General features: G+C 45.5%; 1 protein-coding gene across 1 annotated transcript in view; it reads right to left on the reverse strand.

Annotated features, from left to right (window-relative positions):
- Positions 1 to 25,522, reverse strand: part of STAC (SH3 and cysteine rich domain) — a 159,049-nt gene that overhangs the window by 86,120 nt on the left and 47,407 nt on the right. Inside the window, exon 2 of the mRNA XM_025871031.2 lies at positions 14,332 to 14,611. Coding sequence (XP_025726816.1) covers positions 14,332 to 14,611 — 280 coding nt within the window. The remainder of the gene's footprint in view (positions 1 to 14,331; positions 14,612 to 25,522) is intronic.

The raw sequence follows: 25,522 nt of genomic DNA on the forward strand, positions 1-25,522 counted from the left end.
ATTTGGCATACTGTTAATATCAATCTTTTGTACATAAAGATGGCTTTAATAACAGTGACCAGTTTTTGAGTTTCATAGTCCACAAAGAATATTCATGTGTGTCACTCTATGTAGTTGTCAGTAAATTCTAAGAAATAGATAGGGATTGTTAATTTTCAATCCCGTTTGAAAGACACTGGGATTGAGAGAAGGTCCATCAGCTGTCCGAGGTCACTTGATCTGCTAAGTGCAGAGTCAGAATGCCATACCCACCTGACTCCTCTGCACCATTCCTCCTCTCTCTTGCTCTCTCCCGCAGGTCTGCCTTTTGAGTCTGTTTGCAAAGATGCACTTACAGATGTTCACTTGTACCACTGATGATGACTGGCAGGGGTACTGAACAAAGTACCACTTTCTACAAATCTGATGGGACGAAACCCCATTGCTTCTTTGCTTTTATTGGCTCCTGGAGGTTTTAGAATAAGTGTCAAGTCAGAGAAGCGTGAGTGTAATTCTTTAGGCAATGAGATTAAGAAGCATTCCTGAGAAAAGCAGTAATTCGATGTCAGTTTGTTTTTCAGATGAGGTTTGGTGTAAAGGAGATGAGGAGGTAGAGATGGAGAGAAAGAACATGACTGGGGTAGTTCTTGAAATAGTTCATGTAAGATGTGCTGGATGAAGCCTGGGCTGGGGTGGGAGCAGTGGGGGAGAGAAGAGGGGCCTGACCTGACCACAGAGAAGTCAGAGTGCGTGCATGGTTTCTGGATGAAGGGGCCAGGGAAGAGTCAAAGATGGCCTGGAGGTTCTGGCCAGGAGCTGAGAGCATGCAGGTGCCACCTCCCCCAACAGGAGAGGTCCTCAGTGATGTGACAGCTTTTATGAGGAAAGGAGCTGCTCTGTGCCACTGTGGACATATTTAAGCATGTCAGCATTGCCAAGGCATCTGGGCAGCCAAGTTCTGGCTGCTGAAGTGAGAGGAAACAGGGAGAAGCAAGGAAAGTTACTATAAGTGGACACTACTGTTTTTGGGTACTGTCTCATTTAATCTTTATACCAAATCTACCAGATCGGCATTTTTTATTTCTATTTTTAAAATAAGAAAATGGATGCCCAGAAAATGTTCCTTGAAATGTCCTTTTCAAACAGGGATAGCAGGCTGATCTCATGCAAAGTGATATAGGCCTTCTGGATCAAACTGAGTCAGGCTGGTTCACTGTCCTTCCTCAGTTTTAATAAGTCATTCTGGTTACTTCTCTTTATGGCCTTAGCACAGGGTAAAGGTGGTGCCTGGATATCGTGGGCAGGCTGAAGTGATATGAATTCTTTAGACAATATTCTTGCTGTGGCAACGGAATCACGCATTTCCCTAACTGAAGGTATGAGTGCATGCGTGGTGTGTACATGTGTGCACTCCCACATTTCATTTGTTTGTTGTTATGTTGTTGGGGTGTGGAGGAAAGGGTCATGAGAGGCTTTTGGATTTTCTTTCCAGGTAAGCTTGGCAAGTGACAGAACAGTCTATGCTTTGGTTTTTCTCCTTCAGCAGCCAGGTGGTGTTTGATAAGCTACTAAGAAAATGCTTTAGTAGTATTTAGCCATGTAGGTCTCCCCACCTTGCCCACGCCCCCACCTCATCTGCAGTCCTGAATAACTGGGTCACAATGCATAGGTGTCTCCCATACACACACACACACCACACCCTGCTTGATGCTTTGAGCCCCAGACACACACAAGGAGCTGCCCTATATTTTACTACCAGCCTAGTTCTGTCATCTCATGATACAGTATCCACTGTGGCTGACAACCAATGGGACCATTCTAAAGTAGGTCAGTGGAACATTCTGAATTTAAGGCAGCTGAATGGAAGTTCGGGCTACACATTTTCCAACAGGTCTGCATCTCCCGTGTTCACCTGAAGATGGCCTGTTCCCACGGTTCCCCAGCCTCCAAACACAGAATTAACAATGTGTCCAAAGGCAGGCGGCCTCTCTACATTTGTTTGTCATGGCTTGGTCTGAACCTCAAGCAGGAAGGCATGAATCAGCAGCATCATAGTTAGGAAAAGGTTCTGTGGCTTCAACTTTAGAAAACTCTCAAAGCATATCCAGGATTCACAGCAGTGTCCACTTTCTGACTGCTCAAACTCTGCCTTCGATGATTCCTCCTTCTTTCCTTCTGCCCTGGACACCTTTTTTATTTCTTGGTGGATGGGTCAAGGAGAAAATGTATGAAGCACAGTGGGCCTTGGGAGAACATGGAAACACACATATTCAGAATATATTTGCTATGATATTACTATATCTAGCTGGCGATCCATAGGGAAGGGCTAAAAATTGAACAAAAGATCACCTGAAATTATCACTCTCCCCACTCTAGTGGGTTATTTATGCAGGGAAAATACTGTCCTGTGTTGCCCTTTCTTTCTGCTAAATTATGATCTTAAAAGGCTCCTAAAAGACAAATCTCTTCTTTGGGGCACAAAAAAACATTATTCTTCTGGGAGATCATTGCTATGCTGTGATTCAAGAAATCACCAAACAGTCTGCAGGCATCACGATCTATAATTTAAGAGGGACAGTCTCTGTCCTTTGGCTGACTTTCCCCCCAAATTGTAACATGTAAGACTCTGGCCCATTAAGAGTAAAATAAGCACTTCACAGGAATAAAATCTCACATTTTCTTTGTAACACTGATTAAACAGTGGCAGTGTCTGGCAACTTGAGAAATTTTTATTTTCTGGAGACCTTTATGCATATAAAGATTCTTCCTTCACCACTTGGTCCCTTTCTTATTCTTCCTAGTCATGAGATGTTTAAGGACGGGATAAAGGAGGGAGGCAGTGTCCATGTTTTCCTAATACCAGCCTATGTGTACATCATGAAAAACAGATTTAGGAACATCTGCCTAAGTATGACCAACCTCATACTCATGTCTAGACAAATTAGACTCTGATAGTTCCTCTGGCTTCCTGACTTCCCCAAAATGGTCCCCAAATGGGGTTCAAATATTCTCCCAACAGTGATCTGGCTTCAGGACATGCCAGTGGGTCCCCTGGATGGGGGTCGGGGGAAGGCCCCTAGAAGGATAGTGACAGCATCGCGAGGCCTGTTAAACCCACCCTGTCCACCAAACACCACAGTTTGTCACCGAAGGAGGCCCAGTGCACCTTCAGCTGAAAGTGGGAAGGGCTCCTTCTCAATTCCTCCAGTTTCTGGATAATGTCTATCCCCTTTCCTTTGCTACCTCCCAGGCTCCTCACTTGAATTCATGAAGATGTGAGATGTCAACACTGCGCCTGGCACACAGCTGGTGCTCAATGTCTAAAGGATACATGGTTATTGGGATTACCTGCAGTTCTACCTTCTTACTTCTGAATATTTTGCCTTGTGTATAACAAAAATGATCCTAGCCATAATTCTGATACTATTATTTCTGATTGGTTGAGGACTCATTTATCTATTCATTCACTTATTTAATAAATTTGAACTGAGCAACCCCTACAGCTTGGTGCTGAGGATGCTGCAGAGAACGCATGCACCACAGTGTTCACCCTCTGTAAGTTATGCTGTCACACTTGCCCTTCGTCAATGAACATGACTGCATTCCATAACCTGCCCCCTTTCCACAATGCCTTAGGGAAAGACATATTTTGGAGGATTATACTATATTAAACAAAAGACAATTAAAAACAGCATTTGCTTTGGGTTGACAACAAAATACAAGAAATCCTAATATTACGATAAAGGAGTCAAGAGAAGAAATAAAACAAAACAACAAAACAAAACCCTGGAAGAATAGTGTAGGGAATATAGGGAAGCAAGAAATAAAATTTCACCATCTAGTAGAGGTGGTACCGGGCAGAATTGCCACTCCCGATGATCTAATTACTGTCATAAAGCAGCAATTCCCAGATTTTTGGACTTCCCAGACTGAGAGGAAAGGGGAGGGTGTACCACTAGCTTCAGTGGAAGCAGAGTGGGCAGCGAGACAGAGCTATAGGACACGGCTGAGGGACATTTCATAGAAACTGCAAGAAGCGCTGAGTTGCTCACCAATCTGCCCCAATCTGCAAGAGATTCATTAGCCAAGCAAGTGGGGCCCCTGGCAATTCACTCCCATATGCTTTTGGTAGTGAAAATATACACTGAACAACCAAGAAACAAACAAGAGCTGAAGAATAGAGATGTTATGTAACAATGGAACAGGGGGTAAATACTGAAATCAGTTAAAACTAGAAATGTCTAAATAGATGTATAAATCTTATTATAAAATGTATATCTAAATTAATATTTATTCTCAAAGGTCTGACTTGTAAAACATTGGAATAACAATAAAAGTCTGAATTAACAAGAGTGGCATACTTGAGTCAGGGTTAAAAGCTTGGTAAGTTATGGGGCGCCTGGGTGGCACAGTCGGTTAGGTGTCCAACTCTTGGTTTCAGCTCAGGTAGTGATCTCGGGGTTGTGAGCTCAAGCCCCATGTTGGGCTCCATGCTCAGCATGTAGTCTGCTCGGGTTTCTCTCTCCCTCTCCGTCTGCTCCTTCCCCTCATGCTCACTCTCTCTCTCACTAAAATAAATAAATAAATCTTTAAAAAAAGGTTTGGTAAGTTATCTGGAATAATAGAGAAATCAAAATGCCAGATTTATTTTTACTTTTTAATAACTTGACAAATGTAGAATAAAGAGTGTTTACTCAAAAGTAATCAGTAGGAGAAGAGTATATTATATATCTTCCTAAACACAGGAGGTTATAAAAGGAAAGAACACACAAATCACACATGACTAACACACACACACACATACACACATGAAATGGAAGGACAGAAAACACGAAATAGAAACTACATAGTAATAGTTTCTCGTTTCCCTTCCTTTAAGAAGGAAAGGCAAATATTTCACTCATAACAATGAATGCGAATCCATAAATCTCTTTTATTTTAGAATAAAAATTCAGGTTGGGGAATAAAGGAAATCTAAAATCCAATTATGTTTATTCGCAAAAGCAGCATTTAGATAACATGACCAAAAACGTTTAAAGTCAAAAGTAGATAAAGGCAAATATAAAACAAAAACCAAACTAAGGTGGAAGTATGACTATAACAGTGGGAGTTCAGGACACTAGTATTAGACAGAATGGGATGGCACTCTATTTGTATCTGGATAGAATTCGAAATGAAGAAGATATCCCTGTTATGACCCTTTGTGCACTGAGTAACGCTGTGTTAAAATATGCGACACGAAGGGGAAATGAAGAGGAAGATCACAGAGGAGGAAATAGGGCTTCTGTGTCAAGCTTCCTTTTAGGCAGGCTGGAGCCTTAATATACCTGGAAATAACTTTCAGGGGGATTAGGAATTTTCCATGTTCTTCCCCTATTTTTTTAAGAGATTTTATTTATTTATTTGAGAGAAAGAGAGCATGAGTAGGGGGAGGGATAGAGGGAGGGGGAGGGAGAAGCAGACTCCCTGCGGAGCAGGGAGTCTGACATGGGGCTCAATCCAAGGATCCTGGGATCATGACCTGAGCCAGAGGCGGATGCTTAACCAACTGAGCCACCCAAGCGTCCCTCCCATTTTGTTTTTAGTTGGCTTCTATCTCTGTTGGTTGGTATTTGAGGGCAGACTGGTCTTTTTCCCACCCACAAACTACCATTTTCTAAATACTCAGCGTGTGCAGGGTGTGTGCTAGCTGCCATGGGAATGGGCACATAAATGAGACCTGGTCATGTCTTCAAGTTGCTTACCAACGTCTAGTCTGTTTGAGGAATGATACGCAAGTTCAGAGATACAGTGGTCACCAAAGAACTCGAGGAAGCACTGTAGCTGGGTCTGGATAGATTTGGGACCAGAATTGATGGAGAGAAGCAGGAAAGAAGGGCATTTAGATGTTCCAGAAGGAATGGCAAAATGTCAGCACACTGAAAATGGGCTCCAAAAACACTTATTAGGACCTTCCCCAGGGGGTAGGATGTCTGAGGGAGGGTGGTGAGAAATATGGTGACATCCTCTCCACCTACCTCCTCTTGCCGTATCTTCTCTCTGGTCAAGGATCTTTACATTTTAAAAAGGTGATGATGTGCAGGCCCCATGTGATGCTCCAGGGCTCAACACTAGCCCTTAGACCTTAGTTGCTTCTACTTCTGTGTGAAACTCCAAAAAACCTCCTTTCCTGGAGCCCACCAGCATCCATTTCTGCTCAGTCTTTGCTGGAAGGAATGTGGATTACTTTCTCATGTAAGGAATTTCCAGTGAGAGATTTCATAAAATCCTTAGCATCTGGCGGCAGGCATCACATTTTAGGAAGCTGACAGAAGACGCTAGCTTAAAAGTATTTTGTGCCCCTTTCCTTGAAAGGCACTGGGGTGCGATGTTCTCTGAGAACACTGGACCTGAATTGAAGTCTTAATAACTCTTTAATGAATTTGCCTTTGTAAGCATTGAAAAGGCTCTCTGAATTATGTACACTAAAGAGGTACAACCCCAAAACTGTTAAACAACAGCCAAGTGGAATTAAGGAAAAGTAGATGTTGAGAGAGAGAACTCTGTAGTTATAATCCATTTGATCCACTGTCTGTTCTCCACTGATAACACTCGGTAGTTTTCAGAATAGCGGGACTTCAAAATGCTAATATGTGCTGTCAATATCCAAAGGGAATACGGTGTACAGCATTTTCCAAACATATACTTTATTGTGGAAAATCCCCCACTCCCCAAGTCTGTAGAGCTTCTGGAATTATTTTTAGATGCTCTCCCTTTTAAAGTCTTCCATCATTGGGCACTTGGGACCCTGGGTGAGTTTAAACCCTCTTCCAGATGAGATCTGTTTAGCTGTTTGAGGACACTGACCACGTTCCCCAAAGTCTTCTCCATGCCAAACATCGCCACGTCCTGCAAACATTCCTCCTCTGGTAGGGTCACAATCTCCTTACCCCGCCTGTGCGCTAGTTTTATTGACTTTCTGTTACTAGAGTCAACAGGATTCTCTCACGCAGGTCAGCTGAGCAAAGAATACAAAGAATTACCTCTTTGGAACTGGGCATTATACTACCATTCTATCCTCTACAGAAAAGTAGCAGTTAAGTTAGTGCTACTTTGAAGCAGTTAAGACACCAGAGGTGAACAATCCTCTCTGACAAAGCACTGAGGTCTGGGTACTGCATTTCAACATGGATACATACCATGACCCAAAGGAAAGGATCTATTTGAAACTTAAGAAAAAGGTTCTAGAGAGTATTTGTATTTTCTTATCTATTAGCTGTACAGCTTCTAAAACAATTGTCTGGCTAAGTGATTGATGGCACCTCAGAGTTTTAGTTCTATTCTGAGAATACACAGATTTGACATTTGCTTTTCAATATTCCCCTTGATTTCTGTTTGGCCTTTCCCATCAAGAGACAACTTCATTGGTGAGCAAACACTGCCTTTTTAGTTTTATGTACATATGTATGTGTGTGTGTATGATTTTTTTTTTCTATTCAAGGTTTGGTTAAGGTTTTATGGCTTTTCTGAGCAATCAGATGAGGTCAAAAAACAGTTAAACTAATGGTCAAACAAGAGCATAGCAGAAAGGTCCTGGACTCAGTGTAATGTAATATTTCCTCATCTTATAATGTTACCATATTACCATTCATTATGATAGTAACACAATGTTATTGGTACAACACTGCCAAGGTCCCTCTGCATTTTATATTCATTCATAATGGAGGATGTTTTTATATCACATCTACGTTTACAGATGTCATGATGCTGCTGGTGCCTTGTCCAGATCTGGTTTATCATGCTGATGTTGTGACTTTGGGCTGCTAATGGCTCACAGGTGCTCTTTGCTCAGAGAATAAACCGTTCTAAAGACTGAATGACAGGAGATACAGGCCGGCCCCCTCATCTCAAGGTGGGACTACTAGGTAATAGCAATCTGTGTCCCAGAGCTCCCCACGGGTGGTATCAGTTTGAAGCCAACTCCAACTGAGGGCACATCCTTGCTTGGCTCCTTCCCCTGCCTCTTCTGCTGAGAGCAGCAGAATCTGAATCCTTTCCTGAGGGCACGCCCCACAATAAACCACTTTCACAAGGATCTCTATCTCAAGCTCTGTTTTAGGGATGCGGACCTAAAACAAAGTCATTATTACTTCCCTCTGTGGTTGCCACTTGGAGAGTTTGAAAGCAAATGATTCTTCATGCAGTGACTCTGTAAGCAACTTGAAACTGTAAGCAATGAAATCCAGCTGTTTTGCTAAATATTTGTTTAGAAAATATGAGCCCATTTAATATGCTGTCTTCTAAGTGGATGCTAACTAAGAACATGTAGTTAATTTAAAAATCGTTATGGAAACAATGTATCTGACAGTAAGTGGAATGGAGTCCTTTGGAAAAACCTCCTTAATTGATGGAGTAGACTCAGACATTGAGTCAGTTATGTTAATAGTCCATGTTGGCTTGTTCAAGTCTCTGAAATTTCAAGGAGAGGCAGATTACCACAAGCAAATTCAATGCGCTCCTGAAATGAGGGTGCCATAGATGAAATACGTTTAAGTTGATGTACAATGAAAAGGAGTCCCCACCCATAACAGTCCACATCGCCAAGGCTTAAGGATTGGAAGAGTGGATCTGCTTGCTGGATAAAGGATGCCCATCAAGCCAGGAGGATTCTCCTAGCCTAAGACTGGTTCTTCAGTCCTCTTGACTCAAAGGCTGGGAATTTCAACACTGGGGCTGAGGTACACCTGTCTATTTGTCTCTCCGTGTCTCTCTCTATGCAAGCTATGGCTTGCATAGCTAAGTTTTCTGGAAAGGGACAGTCTGAGGAGGTTATCATAAGGGGTAGCCATATCCTGGAGGCAAGATTAGACTTGCAGAAGAGCCTGCCACAGTGCCTGCTCAACCCAAGGGTCTGGGGGCCACACTGGTGGGGGAGGTGCAAATCCAAAGGCAAGGGCGAAGCTGGCAACAGGGAATGAGTTATAGAGCGAAAGAGCTGGGGAAATTAGAAACTTAGAGCCAGGGAATGAGACTGGGGTCCTGGTCTACTTTTCTTGGTCACTTTCTTGTGGCAAATGTGTAGCCTTTCCAGCTTTAGGGCCCAGGCAGTCAGGCGAGGAACAAATGTGAGGCTCTGTCAACCCAACTCTGTGTGTCCATTCCAACTCAGAAATCCTAGACAGTGAGAACGCCAGATTCCTTTTATTTTTAAACAAACATCCATCATCTAGGAACCTTACACATGACTTTTGACTTTTCTTGGCCATCATTGTATAACCTTTGGTTCTCAGTTGAAAGGAAAACAAAAACTGCTCACATATATTTTCTAAAATGTCACTCTTAGGGGATAGCAGCAGGTGGTATTTCCCTAGAACTTGGGATATGAAGAGCTGGCGCTTGAAGGAAGGGAATCTGCAGGTAATACCTGTGGAGACAGGAGGCTAAGTTTGAAGAGCAAGGAAAGGGAAGGAGGGCATATCAACTGTGCTCTGGGATTACTGACAAGCGTGACCCCTGCCTCCTTTCGGGAAGTTAGGACATTTGCCAGTCTCTGCTTCACACATTGCTTGCTCTCTTCACTCCTTTCTGTCCCCTTTCCTCCCACCTCACACAGAACTCTTCACTAAGTCTCTTCCTCTTTCCTAGAAGGAGCCTGCTTGCTTTCCTTCACTTTCATCTTTGAAAAGAGCAGAGTGCCTGGCTGACTTTTTTTTCCCCCTTCTGTCTTTTTAAAGATAAAATGGCAGCTAGGATATAAATTTAATTCTAATAAGGGGGAAGATAGAGTAAGGTTCTCTTTAGCACAGGGTGCATCTTTTTTGTGATTTTCAAAATGGAGTCCTTCGAAATTGCGGCTGGTACTTGAGAAGTTTCTAAGCCCCCCGCCCCCCCAGGATAATGATTGTGACATTCCTCAGAGGCAAACTCATTTCTGTTACTCATTTTAAAAACACACGTTCCTTTGTCTTTTCACACTCGTCACAGTGAGATTTAAAATAGAGACACATCATCACCTATTTAAGGGTTATGAATAGCACTGCCTTGAAAAGGCCTGGTGGGAATTTATAGGGAATTGAAAGTGACGCAGCAGACTTGGAAGACAGCTAGGCAGACAGGAAAATGAGCTTGGCGGCCAAGCTGCCTCCATATCCCGAGCACAGGACATGAGACCCTCTTCCCACCATGCTCGCAGTCAGATTCGAGGCATCACTTCCAGATGGAGAAGTGGAGTGGAAGGGTGGGACAGACCCAAGACTTGGTGCCATCTACCCAACAAAAAAGTTTCAATGATCCAGAGATCACCCTCAGTACTGCAGTAGGTTGGATGATTGACCCCAACTTCACCCCTCCCCATACCCGTGTCTTTTGTCCGGTGGCTCTGCAGTCCCTGCTACTGGAGGTGTAGTTCTCCACCCCTTGTCATGGGCTGGGCCCACCCACACTCTGGAGGAATGCATGCCACCTCCTATCTGAGGCCTTAAAAGCTCGGTATGCTTCCCCTTGTCCTTGCCGTGGGAAGAGCACACCCCGGCTAACCCACTTGTCCAAGGAAAGGGTAAGAGATGAGCAATAGAACATGTGATAGCAGCCCAACCCCAGCTGATCCAAGGAAGCCTGACTAAGAGTCGAAGAAAGCTACTCTAAGTACTGGGGATCGAGAGCACTCGCTACCCAGCAATACTATGGAATCACTGAGTGACACAAACACTGATCCGAAATGGGGCTTGGTCACAGGAAGAGCGTGAATGACCGTGACTAGAAAGTGAGTGTGAATAGAATACGGTTTTCCAAAGATGAGGACAGTCCTTGTGTTTATGGTCACTAGATGGGCAGACGTTGCTTCCCCGTTTGAACATCCCACCCCTTAACTGGGTCTTGGCCAAGGGTGAAGGGAACGACAGGATCCCACCTTCCTGGCCATACTGGAAACCACTGATACATCCCAGTTCAGTGATGACAGACGTTGGCTTCTTTCGGAAGCACAAACATCTCAAAGACTATCAGATAATTAAGGAAGAAAAGACCTTCAGATGACCTCTGCCTGACACAAGTTAAACCACGCACTACTCACAAGGAAAGCCATTCATTCAGTCAAGTGCATGGCTTAAGTGGTTATATTCTCACTGAAATTTGCCTTTTAACTTTATCCCTTGTTCCCAACCCTCCCCTCTAAAGCCACATTGCATGAGTTTCTTAACTCTTCCAACATGGTACTTTCAAACACAACTGCACATCCTAAATCTTTTCCACGCCAAACTCCCAGAGATTCCTCATTCTTTTATTTTGACACCCCACTCACCATTCTAATCACTCTCTTCCAGACACCTACCTGCTTCTTCATGTCCCTCATAAAATATGAAATGCAGAATTATAGACAATCTTTGACATGTACCTAAAACACTGCCATGTACATGAGGGACTAATTACTTCTTGTTACCTGGATGTTATTTTTTCCCCATTATTTATGCCTATTAAGTTTAATTTCTTTTTCTGTAAAACTAATTCGGTTTATCCTCTGAATATATTTCTGTGCTTCAGGAGAGTAATGACTATTTTCTCCTCTAATAATGATGGTGATAATACCAACTCCAATGGGCTCCCTTTACTGAGAGCCTACTCATGCCTGGTACCTCCCCTCTGCCAGTTCACTAATCCATTCAAAACCCCTGAGGGTGGTATTATCATCTCCATATAAAATGAGGACACAGGCTCAGAGAAGGTGAGTCACTGGCACTCAGTCACACAGGTTCAAGTCCAGCCTGATTCCATGCACATGGTCTTTCTACTATCCTCACCCCCTTACATTGTTTTATCTGGAAAGGGAAAGGCTAATTATGTCATGGGAGTAGCCACGAGCAAAACATGGGTCAGCATTGTCCCCACTCTGTGCACTGAACAGAAAGGTGCCTCTTTGCCCACTCCGAATGAAATGCCTCTCACCATGTGACATGACACAGCCATCAACTGTGTGAAAGCCATCAGAGTGCCACAATCACATGATTGGCCTCAAAGACAGGATGGAAAGGAATCAACAGAGGCCAGTCCTGTGATCTTCAACCAGAGTTTTCTTCTATTGTCGTGGTGGACACTGTCAATGCTCTGCCCAGATACCCCTACTGCGTGTGCACAGGCGGAGGGATGGCCCCCTAAAGGTGTCCACCTCTTAATCCCCGGAACCAAAGAACATGTTATGTTACAAAGCAAGGGAAAATTGAGATTGCAGAAGGGAGTAAGGTTGCTAATCAGGTGGCCTTGAGATGGAAAGATTATCCAGGTGGGTGCAAGAGGGAGAGTCAGGACCAGGGAGAGGGCGGTGTGAGAAAGATGCAACCTGCCATTATAACTTTGAACACAGAAGGGGCCACAAGCCAAGGTGGGGGCCGTCTGTAGAAGCTGGAGAAGGCAAGAACGTATATTCTCCCTTAGAGCCTCCAGGAAGGAATGGAGCTCCTGATGCCCTGATTTTAGCCCAGTGAGACCCAATGTGGACTTTCAATGTCCAGAACTATAAGATAATGAATCTGCGTTGTTTTAACCCACCAAGTTTGTGATACTCAGTCACAGTAGCAAAAAGCCACTAATACACCGGAGGTGTGTGTACTGGCTGCTAATGACTCACAGCTACCCCTTTCTCCAGAAAATTGCCTTCAACAGAACATGAGCCACTTGGCCCAGGGGGTTCTGAAAGGGCCTCCGTCGTGGGAGGAGGAGGGAGGCCCACAGAGAGTAGGCTACGAAAGGCTGGCCTCAAGGAAGGACCAGCTGTGCGACCCATGCGCCAGTGTTCCTCCAGAGCTGGCTGAAGTGAGACTCCCACTGAGACCACTTTCGTATTCAGCAACTTCCCTGCCCCAATCCGCTTCCTCCCTCTCCCTTCTCCTGAGAGCGCCCCCTCAACCTATCACATGCACCCAACTCCCTGCTCAGGCTCTGCTTCTAGGGAATCTGGCCTGAGACAACAGTCAGCCTCAGAAGAGATGCCAGGCTATAGGAAGCTGGTCCTGGAGGGGAAATGGTGGGGCTGGATGGTGTGTGTCAGGTATGTGTCAGGGTAGAGGAGCTGGAAGATGAGACTAGAGGGCATACTGGCTTTTCCCCGGGGCCTTGCTGGGCCCTGGGCCTGACTTGATCTTAAAAGTGTCCTTCCCTGAAGCATTCATGCCAAACCGGACGCTGTGGCATGCGGGCTGTAAGTGGGAGCCACAAGGTGGGGAAGGTCTCAGGGTGCTTCCAGGCGCTCCAGTAATTCGATGGGCTACACTTCTGGAGGGTCAGCGCCATCTCGGGAATACAGCCCACATCTGGATCTGGATCAGCCCTGCATTTTTCATTTTTCAACCTTATTTCCAGTCGTGATGCCTTTTAACTTCTCCTAACTTGGGGGGGGGGTTACATCCTCACGCCCCCTGAGAGCAGACACAGGCCTGTGTTTTGTGGCCACTGGTCAATTACCAGGATTTACTGCTGCTCTTGAAACAACTGGTTTAAACTCACTCTGAATCCCACCCAAATTGTTTTTATGATTTCCTCTGTCTGTTTGGTCACTGGGTTCCTGACACAGGAGAGGCAGAAGAGTATGAACTGTGGACTTTCTGTGCGGGTGGCTCTGAATGGCCTACTTTTTCCTTGTAGCTGGGACATTTTATGGATCATTTTCATCATCTGGGCACAACCCCTAAGACTCTCAGCCTGCCCCCATTTCTCTGAGGTACCGTGAGTGAGTCCGTGCCGGGTTCAGACTTGTAATGGTGGCTCAATCACCTTTCCTGCCCAGTTCAGTGCCTCCCCCAGAATCGTCCCTCCCACGCCTGTCTGTCCGGGTCATTCCCCTACAGTTCACCCAGCCACAGATGCCCTCTGCAGGCTACCGCAGACGGACAGTGCCATGCACCCTGTAGTGGATGCTGTGATGTGTCACTCAGGTCCCCCCACGGTACCGAAGCATTCTATGCCCACCTGCCCAGCATCTTGGTTGCCTCCCACTGATTCCCCCTCTGCCTACTGCCCTTGGCTGAAAAGAGCTGCTATGTCCAGGATTAGGCCCTCTCCCGAGGGGCTGCCTATACACAGTGAGAGGTGATGCGGGGGTACAAAGTCCCAGACCTCTAGCCTCAATGCAGATGACTGTCCAGAGCTCCTTGGGGATTAGCTGAAGGTGCAACTGTATCACCATCCAACTTCTCCCTCTGCCCAGTCCTGCTTTCCCTTCCCTGTGCACAGCTATTGTTCTCCAGAACATTCCTGAACAACCTGCCCTCATGTACATCTCTGAGGCTCAGAATCTGTCCTGGAGCCTGGACTTGGGCTACACCACTCTCACTTGCCCTTCCCGGGGGCGCGGGGAACTGGAGGTAGGGGTGGGGGAGGCCTTACCCACGATCATATGGTTGCAGACATCACAGAAAGTGGGCTTCTTGAAGATATGCTCCTGAAAGGCGTGGGCCTTGATGCCAGCCCCTGGGTGCAGGCCGGTCCTGGTGGGTGTGGATGTCAGGCTTCCAGAGGCGGGGAGTGGGCTGGAGCTGGGGCTGACCTCAGCCAGCATGTCCGCCTGCAGCTTCACGTCGCTGTTGGTTCTCTGGAAGAAGTTGTCAGCGCTTTTGCTCCGTAAACTTTTGGTCTTGAAAGAAAGTGATCGTTTTAGTTTCTGGAGCTGCAATGCAATGACAGAACACTCTCTTACGATCAATCATGCAGACTCACGCTGGGGGGGTTGAGGTCTGCTCCAGGCACTGCACTGTTCCAGCTGACACCCTCTGCCCCTCCTTGGGCACAAAATGTGTCCCTGTGTGGGTGGGCAAGGTCAGTGCCTAAAGGGTATGTGGCAGTCCCTTCTCCATCCCGTGCTGAGCCAGACTGCTCAGAGAGGCCCCAAGGTGCCTTTGCTTCTGCCCCTGCTCCTCCTCCCCGCCTCCTTGAGGTCCTACCAATGTGCTGTCAAAGTGTCCCATGACATTGAACTTTTGACACCATTTGCCTTTTGAATTGGAATCATTGGAAATATTAAGTGTATGATCTTCTGGGCTCAATGGCTGTGTCTGCCATGCCAGAGCCTCTGCCAGTCTTTCTCTCTGATGGTCACTTAGCAGCTACTTGTCTCTCTACATGGCAAAGCAGAAGAGGCCACTGTCTGCCTCGAATCCATCTGGGTGAACTATCCACAGAACAGGAACCAGAAACTCTCAAACCTACTTGGGTCTGAAGCATATGGATGAGTAATGTGTGCGTGTGTGTGTGTGTGTATGTGTGTGTGCACACGCGAATGTGTACGTGCTTGCAGAGGACACGGCGTGAGATTACTTGTTTGACTTTCTCTGCTCTTCTCCCTGCCTTGCTGCTTGTTTTTGGCCGTGGCAAACTGGATCATTTCTCATTTGCCTTGGAACTTATGAAGAATTAAAACCTGGGTTTGGAGAACTAATTACTGAAAGGTCTGGGTTTGGTCCAGGCTGCACCACCAATCCAGCCTTCCTTACTGGAGCTAGCAGGATCTTTTGGAAATACAGATGTGAGCATGTGAGCCTGATGTTTAAATCCTTCACAAGGTTTCCTTTGTTCTTAAATCTAAAGAAAAGTTCCTTGTCATGGGCTCCAGGTACTGGCAGCTTCTGCGTCCCCATGACAGCTTGTAGCAACATGTACCTTGCTCTGTCCACGCCAGCTACAGTGGCTCTTTGAAAGTCTGTGGTATTTACTATGCTTTCTCATTGCCACTCCTTTTGTGCATACTTCTCCCTTTGCCCAGATAAAGGAATAAAGCACTTAGTAGCTGCATGACCTGCAACAGGTCACTTTACCTTCAAGGTAGTTTCCTTTTGTCATTGACTACCCATGGGGACTCTGCCTGTTGTCTGGAATGTCTTTGACCCAAAGCTGCAGACAAAAAGGAGCTAAGCACATGAGTCTAATAAAGGCCCCCATCAAATGTAGTCAAATACCTCTCCAGGACACATAAGATGAGCTCTGCATCAACCCTCCAACCTCTTCCTCAGAAGACCAGGAAGATGTGGTCTTTTGTGCTTGGGGTAGACTGCAAAAATGCTATAACTTTCCTCCATTACCCTTCCCCATTCACCTCTGCAATGTAACTTTGCAGCCCCACTCATCAAAGGTAGCATGTTTCCACACTCCTTGGATCTTGTTGGTTTGGGGAACTTGACCAATAAAAGGTGGCAGAAGCAATTTTAAGCCAGTTCCAAGCCCAGAACTCAAGATGCCTTGCATGCTTTGTCCTCCCTCTTGGAAACCTGCCAAACTGCCTTATGAACCAACCCAATGTAGCCTGAAGGATGATGAGAGACACAGTCCAGTCACCTCCCATCACATGAGTAAGACCACCGAAGCAGAGCTACCCTGTTTCCCTGCAGGGAATATAAGGGTCTAGAAGAAACCAGAAGAACTGTCGAGCTGAGTCCCATCCAAATCGTAAGCCCACAGAACCATCAACTAAAGAGATGACTGGTGTTTGAAACCATTAAGTTGGGTATCTATTGTGTGTACACAGCAATACATTGCTTCTCCCCACCTTCCTGCCATGTGCTGGATTTTACTTCTTTCCCCATGTGAGGTTGGCTGTGGCTGTGTGAAGCCAGCTCCCCACTTCAGGGAGCCATCTGGGGAGGAGGCCTTGTTAGGGCCCTCCTCTAGAGGAGCTCCACTTATCCAGCGATGAGGCATCATTAGCCAGAGACCAGCAACACCCTGTATTTAAAGGTCAGAAATGGTGGGTTGGCCAAGAACACTGTCTCTTTCCCTTTGCCCTATGGCCCAAACCCACCAGAGGCACTGTAGCCACCAAAGAAGGAAGAGAAGGAGGTGCTGGTGAGTTATTCTGGCGTTGTTCATTACTGTACCATAACCTAGCCTATCCTGACTGATATAGGGGAGCAGGGTCATGCGTCCTTGGGAGCCCTGCATTTATTGTGAAGAGGACTCTCCATTTCCAGCAAAGCTAAGTGACAGCGGGAACAAGACAGCACTCATTGAGACAGAGCCACACCAGGGTAAGGGCCAGAAAGCCATAAAGGAGAACAGACCTTCCTCACTTCCCATCCTTCCAGTTATTGGCTGGGCTGGTGCTGGAGGAAGGGGGGTTTAAATAGATAAGACTAGAGTTTTATTGTGGACAGATTTTAATAAAGTGACCAGGAAGTTAAGGAATCTGCTAAGATTTTGTTGTGGGCTTGGCAACACAGGGCGAGGGTGGTTTATTAGAGCAAATATCATCATATAGAAAAATAAAATCCTGTCATGGAGTTGAGATGGTTCAATAAATTGGCTACTCTCGTCTCAGAAGCAGAACAGAAGCACCTATCCTAATTATAATAATAGTAGGTGCATCCCCAGGTGACCCTTCTTCATTTTCCCAACCATCCAGTGAAGACACTGTTGTTTTACTCCTGGAGAAATGGTTGAGGGAGGTTAAGGGACTTGCCCAAGGTCACACAGCTCATGTGAGTCAAGCCCAGGGTTCAGAATTAAATTTACCTTCCTTTAAGCCTCCATTCTTCACACTGGCAGTGATGGACAGGTGATGCAGAGGGAATGGAGGAGAGCTTACTCTTCACCCTCAGGGGGACAGAACTACTTTTGGTGGACAGTGAGAGTGGGAAGGGATGTGCAGTGAGAAAGCAAATCTGCTTTTTGGGGAGCTATTTCCCTTATTTTATATATTGCAAATTTCTTAAAAATAAAAAAGGAGCATAGTTGTTTATCAAAGGGGAGCAGCAGACTTCCCTTTAAGGCTTCTCTGACAGACTCTGCGGACTCTGTTGCTAGGCCAGGGAAGGTCATGGGGTGGGGCCTACGTCCAGTCTGGTCTCCCTCCTGTGCTCGTGTGCTTTATTTCTGCCTTCAGAAACTTCCATATATGGTATTCTGTGTTCCTTTGAAGTTTAGCATGATGCCAAGACACCTGTAGCATTTTCCTTGTCCTGTGGGATGTGGCTGGAAACCGTGTCAGACTTTCAGAGTCTGCCTGCCTACAGAATTGGAGAATTTGCCTTGGAAGTCAATGTAACACTTCTTATTCAAGTGGGTAGATTAAAAGAAAGGCCTACAAGTTAAACAAAGTCTGAGCAGTGAGCTCAAAGGAATACACTTTCTCTAATTATTCCCCAAAGAGTAGAGGCCAGATGGGAACATATAAAATACAGAAATAGAAGCAAACCCCGATAATAGCAGATGTCACAAAATGATCTTCCAGACAACATTGGCACAACCCAACTCCATTTTTTTTTATAATAATAATGGGAGAAGGAACATATATTCTCAAGTACTTTGCCGTGTGCTAGAAACTGCTCTCTATATTTTAATTCATGTAATCATCCTGGTGATCTGATGAGTAAGAGATCATTCATTCATTCATTCAATAATTCATTCAATAAATATTTATTGTGTCACAACTATGAGCCAGGCATTGGCCTTGGCTTTGGGGTTATAGCAGCGGAAAAAAGAAAAACCCCTCCCCTTAAGGTTTTAAGGTCTAGTGGGTGGAGATAGAAAGTAAATAAATAATAAAAGATGTATATAATATAAATTTGGGTAAGGATAAGAGACATGAAGGAAATAAAAGTGGAGCCAGGCTTTAGAAAGTGACAAGGAAGGCTTCTCTGAACGGTGACGTTGGAGCAGAGACACATGAGAAGTGAGGGCATGAGCTACTTTGGAGAAGAACAATGTGGGTACTGGGGGAAACTATGGGCAAAGGCCCTGACAAGGTGGGTGTGCCTAGGGCAGAAGGTTGAGGGAGAAAAGGGGCAGAGAAGTCAAGGGTCAGCTTCATGCCAGGCCTTGCAGGCCATGGCAAAGGCCTTGGAATTTATCCTAAGGGTGATGGTTTTGAGCAGAGAATTTTAAAAGGGTTCTTCTGGCTGCTCTGTGGAAAACAGACTCCAGGAGGGCAAGATGGAAGCCCGGAGACAAGTTGGAGACTCTTGCAATTATCCCAGGGAGAATCCATTTTGGCTTGGCCTGCCATAGTTATAGTACAACATGGTTGAATATGGGGTACAGCATGAAGGTAGAACCAAATGGGCTTGTTGAGGGATTGGATATGGAGTATGATGGAAAGAGGGGACTCAAGAATGATTTCAAGGTTTTGGGCTTGAGCAAGTGGATGGATGGAGGGACCATTTACTCAAAGGAAGAGTCCTGGAGAAGAAGCAAGTTGGTGTGGGGCAATGGGGTGGGGATAAAGAGTTGAGTTGGGGAAAGTAAGTTTGAAATGCTTATGTGGAATTCATGTGGAGCTGGGTATGTGGCCTTGGAATTCAGGTGAGGGGTCCAAGCTGGATAAATACATGTGGGAGTCACAAAGACATTGATGGTACTTACAGCTAGGAGGCTTGATGAGATCACTATGTAGTTAGTGCGAACACTGAAGAGAAGTGCTCTGAGGATGGAGACCCAGAGGTCAAGAAGATTAAGGAAATATTTTGAGGGCAAGATGATTAAGAAAAAAACAAAGGAATCTGAGAAGGAGAGACTGGCGAGAAAGGAGTGGAAGCTCTGGGAATAAAATGATTCAAGGAAGAGAGAAGAACCCACATCATCAAATAATGCCTATACATCGAGTAATGTGAGGGCTAGGAGGAATGTCTTTGGGAGTTTTTTTTTTTTTTTTTTTTAGTTTAGTTAATTGAGAGGGGGAGGGGGGGGGGGGGTGAGGAACAGAGGGGGAGGGAGAGGCAGAGGAAAAGAGTCTCAAGCAGACTCCCTGCTGAGCACAGAGCCTGATGCAGGGCTCAGTCTCATCACCCTGAGATCATGACCTGAGCCGAAACCAAGAGTTGGACACTTAAATGACTGAGCCACCCAGGTGCCCCAAGGAGGGAGGGGGGCGTTTATTTAATGGTAGCAGATGCAGTGAAGTGGTAGGGGTGAAGACCTAACTGACAAAATTTCAAGAAAAAATGGCGGTGGTGGGGGGAGCGAATGCAGGTGGTGAGCACAAGCAGTTTTGCTCTAGAGGGGGATAGTGACAGGGAAAGGGGATGCACCATGAAGGGCGGGTCTGGTTTTATTTCAGCATGGGAGTTAGTTCAGCATGTTATTAAACTGATGTTGCAGAAGAGAGTGCGGAAATGCTGGAGGGATGTCCTCGAGTAGATGGGAGGAGGTGAGATCCGGTGCACTGGAGGAACAGTTGACTTTAGCCGGGAATGAGATGGTTGATCCATACGGGGAGAGAGAGGGAGAAAGAGGCAGACAGGCTGGTGAAGTTGGTGCTAGTTGGATGTGATCTTCTCTTTTGACTGCTTTTTTTTTTCTCAGTGAAAACAGAAACAAGTCTATCTCCCTCCCGAGTGAGGGGAAAAGGGAGGGAGTTGGAATCTGGAAGTGAGAAGACGGAGAATAGCTGTTTCAGTGCATTAGCACAATGCACAACGCCGGCTGGTACAGAGGGTCTGTTTCAGGTTATTACCTCATTTTATAGATGAGACAATTGAAACCCAAATTTAAATAGCTAGTAAGTTGCAGAATGAAGATCCACATACAGGGCTCTGTAACTCCAAAGCCCCTTAAGCCAAATAGACTTTCATAAGATTTCCTACTATTGGATGGCTCAGTCGGTTAAACATTTGCCTTCAGCTCAGGTCATGATCCCAGGTCCTGGGATTGAGCCCCATTTCGGGCCCCCTGTTCAGCTGGGAGCTTGCTTCTCCCTCTGCCTGCCCCTTGTGCTCTCTTGTGTTTGTTCTCTGACAAATAAATAAAATCTTTAAAAAATCAAAACAAAACAAAACAAAACATAAGGTTTCCTACCCTTGACCTCCTTTAGTAAAAGTCCTCTGTTTGGTGTGCTCTATCTTCTGATACCAGCTGGAATTTTAGCAATAATCCATGTGGTTGCCATGTTGAGCATGGCAATCAGTTGGGGAACACAGAACTCAGGCATCATTAGAGCAATGGAACATGGGGAATTACAGCCTGAAGGTGATGGCAGTGGCATGTGTGTGATTTACTAGTCTGTTCTGCAGAAGCACATCAAGTTAATTAGCCAGCATGTGCTTGGTCATTTCAGCCAGGATCTGAAGTTGCACTGTGTGGGAAAGAGGTGGTTCTGGAGCAAATGCATCTCTGCCCACACAGGCATAAACTGGGAGGCACAGTCACTGTGTCAGTTTGGTTTCCTGTCAAGTCTCCTCTATGAACATTTCTTTTGCTATCTGAGGCCCCACCAATAATGTGCTGGCTTTTGCTGCTGGATCGAAATGAGGTCATCTGCAAGCACATGCCTCCTCTTTGGTACGCACATGTGATCTAAATTTTTGGTTCGTATTTTAACTTTTCTAAAATAGGGATATGTCTTCATTAAAATACTCATTCTTTTTAAAATTTTTATTTATTTTTTAAAATGACTTTATTTATTTGCCAGAGAGAGAGAGCACAAGCAGGGGGAGCTGCAGAGGGAGAGGGAGAAACAGGCTCCCCACTGAGCAGGGAGCCCAATGCAGGACTCAATCCCAGGACCCTGGGATCATGATCTGAGCCAAAGGCAGACGCTTAACCGACTGAGCCACACAGGTGTCCCTGAAGTACTCATTCTTTAATTTTTTTCCTGAAAAGGTATTATTAAACCAATTGCTGACAGCTAAGACTCGGGGAAATGAGTTATTTGCCTGTGTGGTATGACAGTCCGAGTTCCGAGTTTCCCTCGGAAACTCAGGTCCCTTCACTCTCCACCAGCCACACAGATGCACTTCCTCTCTTCCAAGTTTGGCTGATGCTGTGGTTCCTCCCACGCTCACCCATAACATTTTATTTATGACTCTACAGGCAGATAGGGCGTGCTGGGGTCCTGAGAAATGTAATGCCTGTGATGAGGGCCTTCTCACCAACCTTTTACCCATCCACGGCCTGATTTCTTTTAAGACACAATATATTCCAGGTCCTGATCAGCTTCTGTGTGGATGGGACTTCAAAGTCAGAAACAGTCTTCTTACATCTACTTAGCTTTGTCATAACCAGCTGCAAAAACTGTTGTTAATGAATATGTTGGTAAAGCAAGAGCTACTGGATACAATTAACTTGGGCAGGTCCTCAAGCTCCTTAGCTTGGGTTCTATCCATAAACAGAGAGGAACAGCTCAGAGGCTACTAAGTTCCCTTTCTGTTCTGACAAGTCAGCACAGTGAGGGAACACAAAAGACCTGGAACAGTCTCTACTTATAGGAAGTCTAAGATCTAATTCTGGAGACAAGTAGCAATGCTTAAGACTCTCCAAGGGTGACACGAGATCCTATATTTATATTATCAAGTGATAAGTAGAGTGTTTTGATCACTGCCTATTCTAATATGTCAGAAAAGGGAGTTATCAATGGGGGCTGGAATAATCAGAGACATTCTTTCAAACCTTAAAGAATGAATTGACTTTAAAACACATAATTGAAGAGTTTATGCACTTTGATGGCCCCCCTCACATGTAGGTTATACCCAGTCTCCTCCCTGTGTGATACAAGAAACTTCCTGATGGATGAGGGCCATACACCTGCCCAGTAGACCTCTAGTCACCCCTCCACCATCCCAGGCACACAGACACATTAAGAGAAGTCCAAAGATTTTCAATGACCAGTAATTTTCAAGATTTTTTATTCTGCCTGGAAGTGGCATTCCAGTCTACTTGGAAAATGCCTGATTCTCCTTGATTGCTTGACTTCTGTCTGGCCTCTTGCCTGACCTTCCCTGCAGGTGGACAGGGACTTTCTCTCCTGTGTGACCCAAGTGCGCAGAGTGGAGATGTGTCACTGTTCCTCCTGCCCTCTGCTCTGGGCTCCTCTTCAGACCATTAGGCTATTCCCAACAAGTGCCTAGCACATAGTAATGATATTAATTAGACTAGCAAATAATTATTCAGCTCTTATTACACACCAGACTCTATCCTAAGGGTTTATGTAAGTTATCTTTTGATTTTTGTGCTAACCCTGAAATAACGTGCCCAAATACACCCAGAAAAAGTGCTAGAGTCAGGACTAGAACCAAGCACCGGTTGACTTCAGAATCCAAGCTCTTTGCCTCTATACACATTTGTTAAATGACTGCTGGACAGACTGACGGATGGACTGAATGAACAGGAAGAGCTCCAGCCAGATTGAAGCCTTGGACATGGAGGCAGGGATGAGTGCACCATGAACACGTGCTCTGGGGCCCCACAGGATTTCAGCAGTGCTGAAACAACCGGACTCTAAACATACTAGTTGTGCAGCAAACCCTGACTGAAAAGCTGGCCTGCCTGGTACCCTAGGTGTGCTGGCACGAGAAGCAAATTGTTGTGATGAAGGAAATGTGCATGGGTGCGTGTGGGTAGGTGTCCCAGATAATGACGGAAGCCAGGTGGAAAGAGTGCAAAGCATGGTAATCACAGAGACCCACTGCAGGTTTTCCAGAAGGAAGAAACAAGTCCTGATGATCAAGTCGTGGTAGGACCTGGGTGTCTTAGAAGGAGTTACATCAGAGACATACCCTGGGATGGACAAATTAGTAAGCTGCTCCCTCCAGCCCTAAGGCTGGCTGCCATATTTCCTCCAAAGATGTTTCTGTGTAGCTCCCAAGTCCACAGTTGCTAGAACAGGGAGAATGTAGTAGCATGGAGCTCCTGGCTACTTCTCACCTCCTGCTCTTTGTGGAGAAATTCAAGATCATCAATTTCCTGAGGCATCATCATGTACTTTTCAAATGTTGTTGATTTTTTTTTTTTTTGGTCTTATCCTGAAAACAGTCCTCACCTAGATTGTTTAAGCCAAGAGTGGTGGCATTGGTTAGATCTTGTTTAATGGCATACATCAAGAGAATAATACTTCATTTTTTTGGTACAGCTACACACACACACACACACACACACACACACACACACACACTTTTATGTGACATACCTTTCCATGAAACAGCCCTGTGAATGCAGCAGGGCAAATATTACCATTTTACAGATGACAAAATGGGACAAAAGATGTGAAGCGACATTCCCAAGGTCCACAGAGGATGAGATGCTTAATGGGGAGGAAGAGTTTTAAGGATCATCTTAGGTGCAGGGACAGAAGATCCTTTCAAACCTGAGGATGACACACTCAAGGCTCTGGGGTCACACAGTCTTCTTTGCTGCCCTTCCCGGCCTGGGGGCCCCAGCAGTGTGAGCACAGGAAAGTTACTTAACTTCTCTGAGCCCCAATTCCCCATCTATAAAATGGGGACAATAACACTTTCCTTGCAGGTTTTTTGTGAGGATTAAATAAGATAAACATCTAAAGCCCCTGGCATAGTCCTGGCACTCGGGGGCCATACCCTAACACTCAATGCCTCAAAATCCCCAGCACACCACCATCCTTTCTGGTTGGCATGAGGTTAGGAGCGTGGTTCTTATCCTTCCCCTGTGTGTGGATGCCAGTGTTAACAATATTGGGGCCATTGCAACACCTTCAGGGATGGGTCAAGATTCCTCTTGGGCAAGAGTACTATATGTGCTCAGAAGAAATACTTTGAGAAACCAAAGGAAAGGGAAGATGGCACCTCAAAGACCAAACTCAATAATAAAAATAATAATGACAATAATAATAATAACACAGCACTGTGTTATGGGAAGCACTGAGAAGGGTGAGGTTTGCTGTCTGAGGGACAGAGCTGTGCTACAATGTATATTGGAGTTAAGTTGGGAGAGGGGGTGGGCTGCCATGAGGGAGGTGTGCAAGAAGGCAGTGAGAAAACAAATTTAGAGGTGGTATGGATTTTTGAGTCAGACAGCTACTGAATAGGGTGTGTAATATAAACCTCCTCTTTCTTCTCAAAATCTTCAGTAAAGTGTACATTTTTCACTAATGCTTTGGTGAGCGGGAACTTTTTTTTAAAGATTTATTTATTTATCTGAGAGAGAGCGAGCACAGGTGAGCAGAGGGCGAGGAAGAGAGAGAATCCCAAGCAGACTCCCTGCTGAGTGTGGAGCCCAATGAGAGGCTTGATCCCAGAACCCACGAGATCATGACCTGAGCCAAAATCACGAGTCAGATTCTCAACCAACTGAGCCATCAAGACACCCCATGAGAGGGTACCTTTTCAGGGGGAATGCTGACATGGGGCATCAGCACCTGGACTAACATGGATTCTGTGGCCCATTTTGGAGGCTACTCCTTAGCCCTGGAATCCTGACAGAGAGAGGGCCTGCCTGACCAGGAGCCACAGAGGTTGGGACCGAGAGTGCTCGTGCTGAACCATGTGGCCCATCAAGTGGGAGTCCCATGGGGCTGTCTGATGCTGTGGCCACCCTTCCTCAGCAGGTCCAGCAGTGGCCAGTCCCCTCTCTGCTGCTGCTGTCGCTGTTGTGACAGCTTGGGAGGAGGGATGCAGCCCCAGGGACCACATTATTATTATTTTTTATTCCCACGAGCAGAGAGAGGGATGGACCCTAGGAAGGCCAATGAACCTAGAGAAAATGGAAAAATGCTGGCTGTCTAAAAGGGAAAAACTGTTCCAAGGGCAAATGAGTTTAGAATGGGGATCCTTCTTGATTCTGATTCATATACTAAATGATTCTACTGATTAAGTGATGGACCAAGAAACAAAAGTATTTACACTTA

The sequence above is a fragment of the Callorhinus ursinus genome, unplaced genomic scaffold, assembly GCF_003265705.2.
Source record: "Callorhinus ursinus isolate GAN/ISIS: 27379988/994484 unplaced genomic scaffold, GSC_fseal_2.0 scaffold1, whole genome shotgun sequence".
NCBI lineage: Eukaryota > Metazoa > Chordata > Mammalia > Carnivora > Otariidae > Callorhinus > Callorhinus ursinus.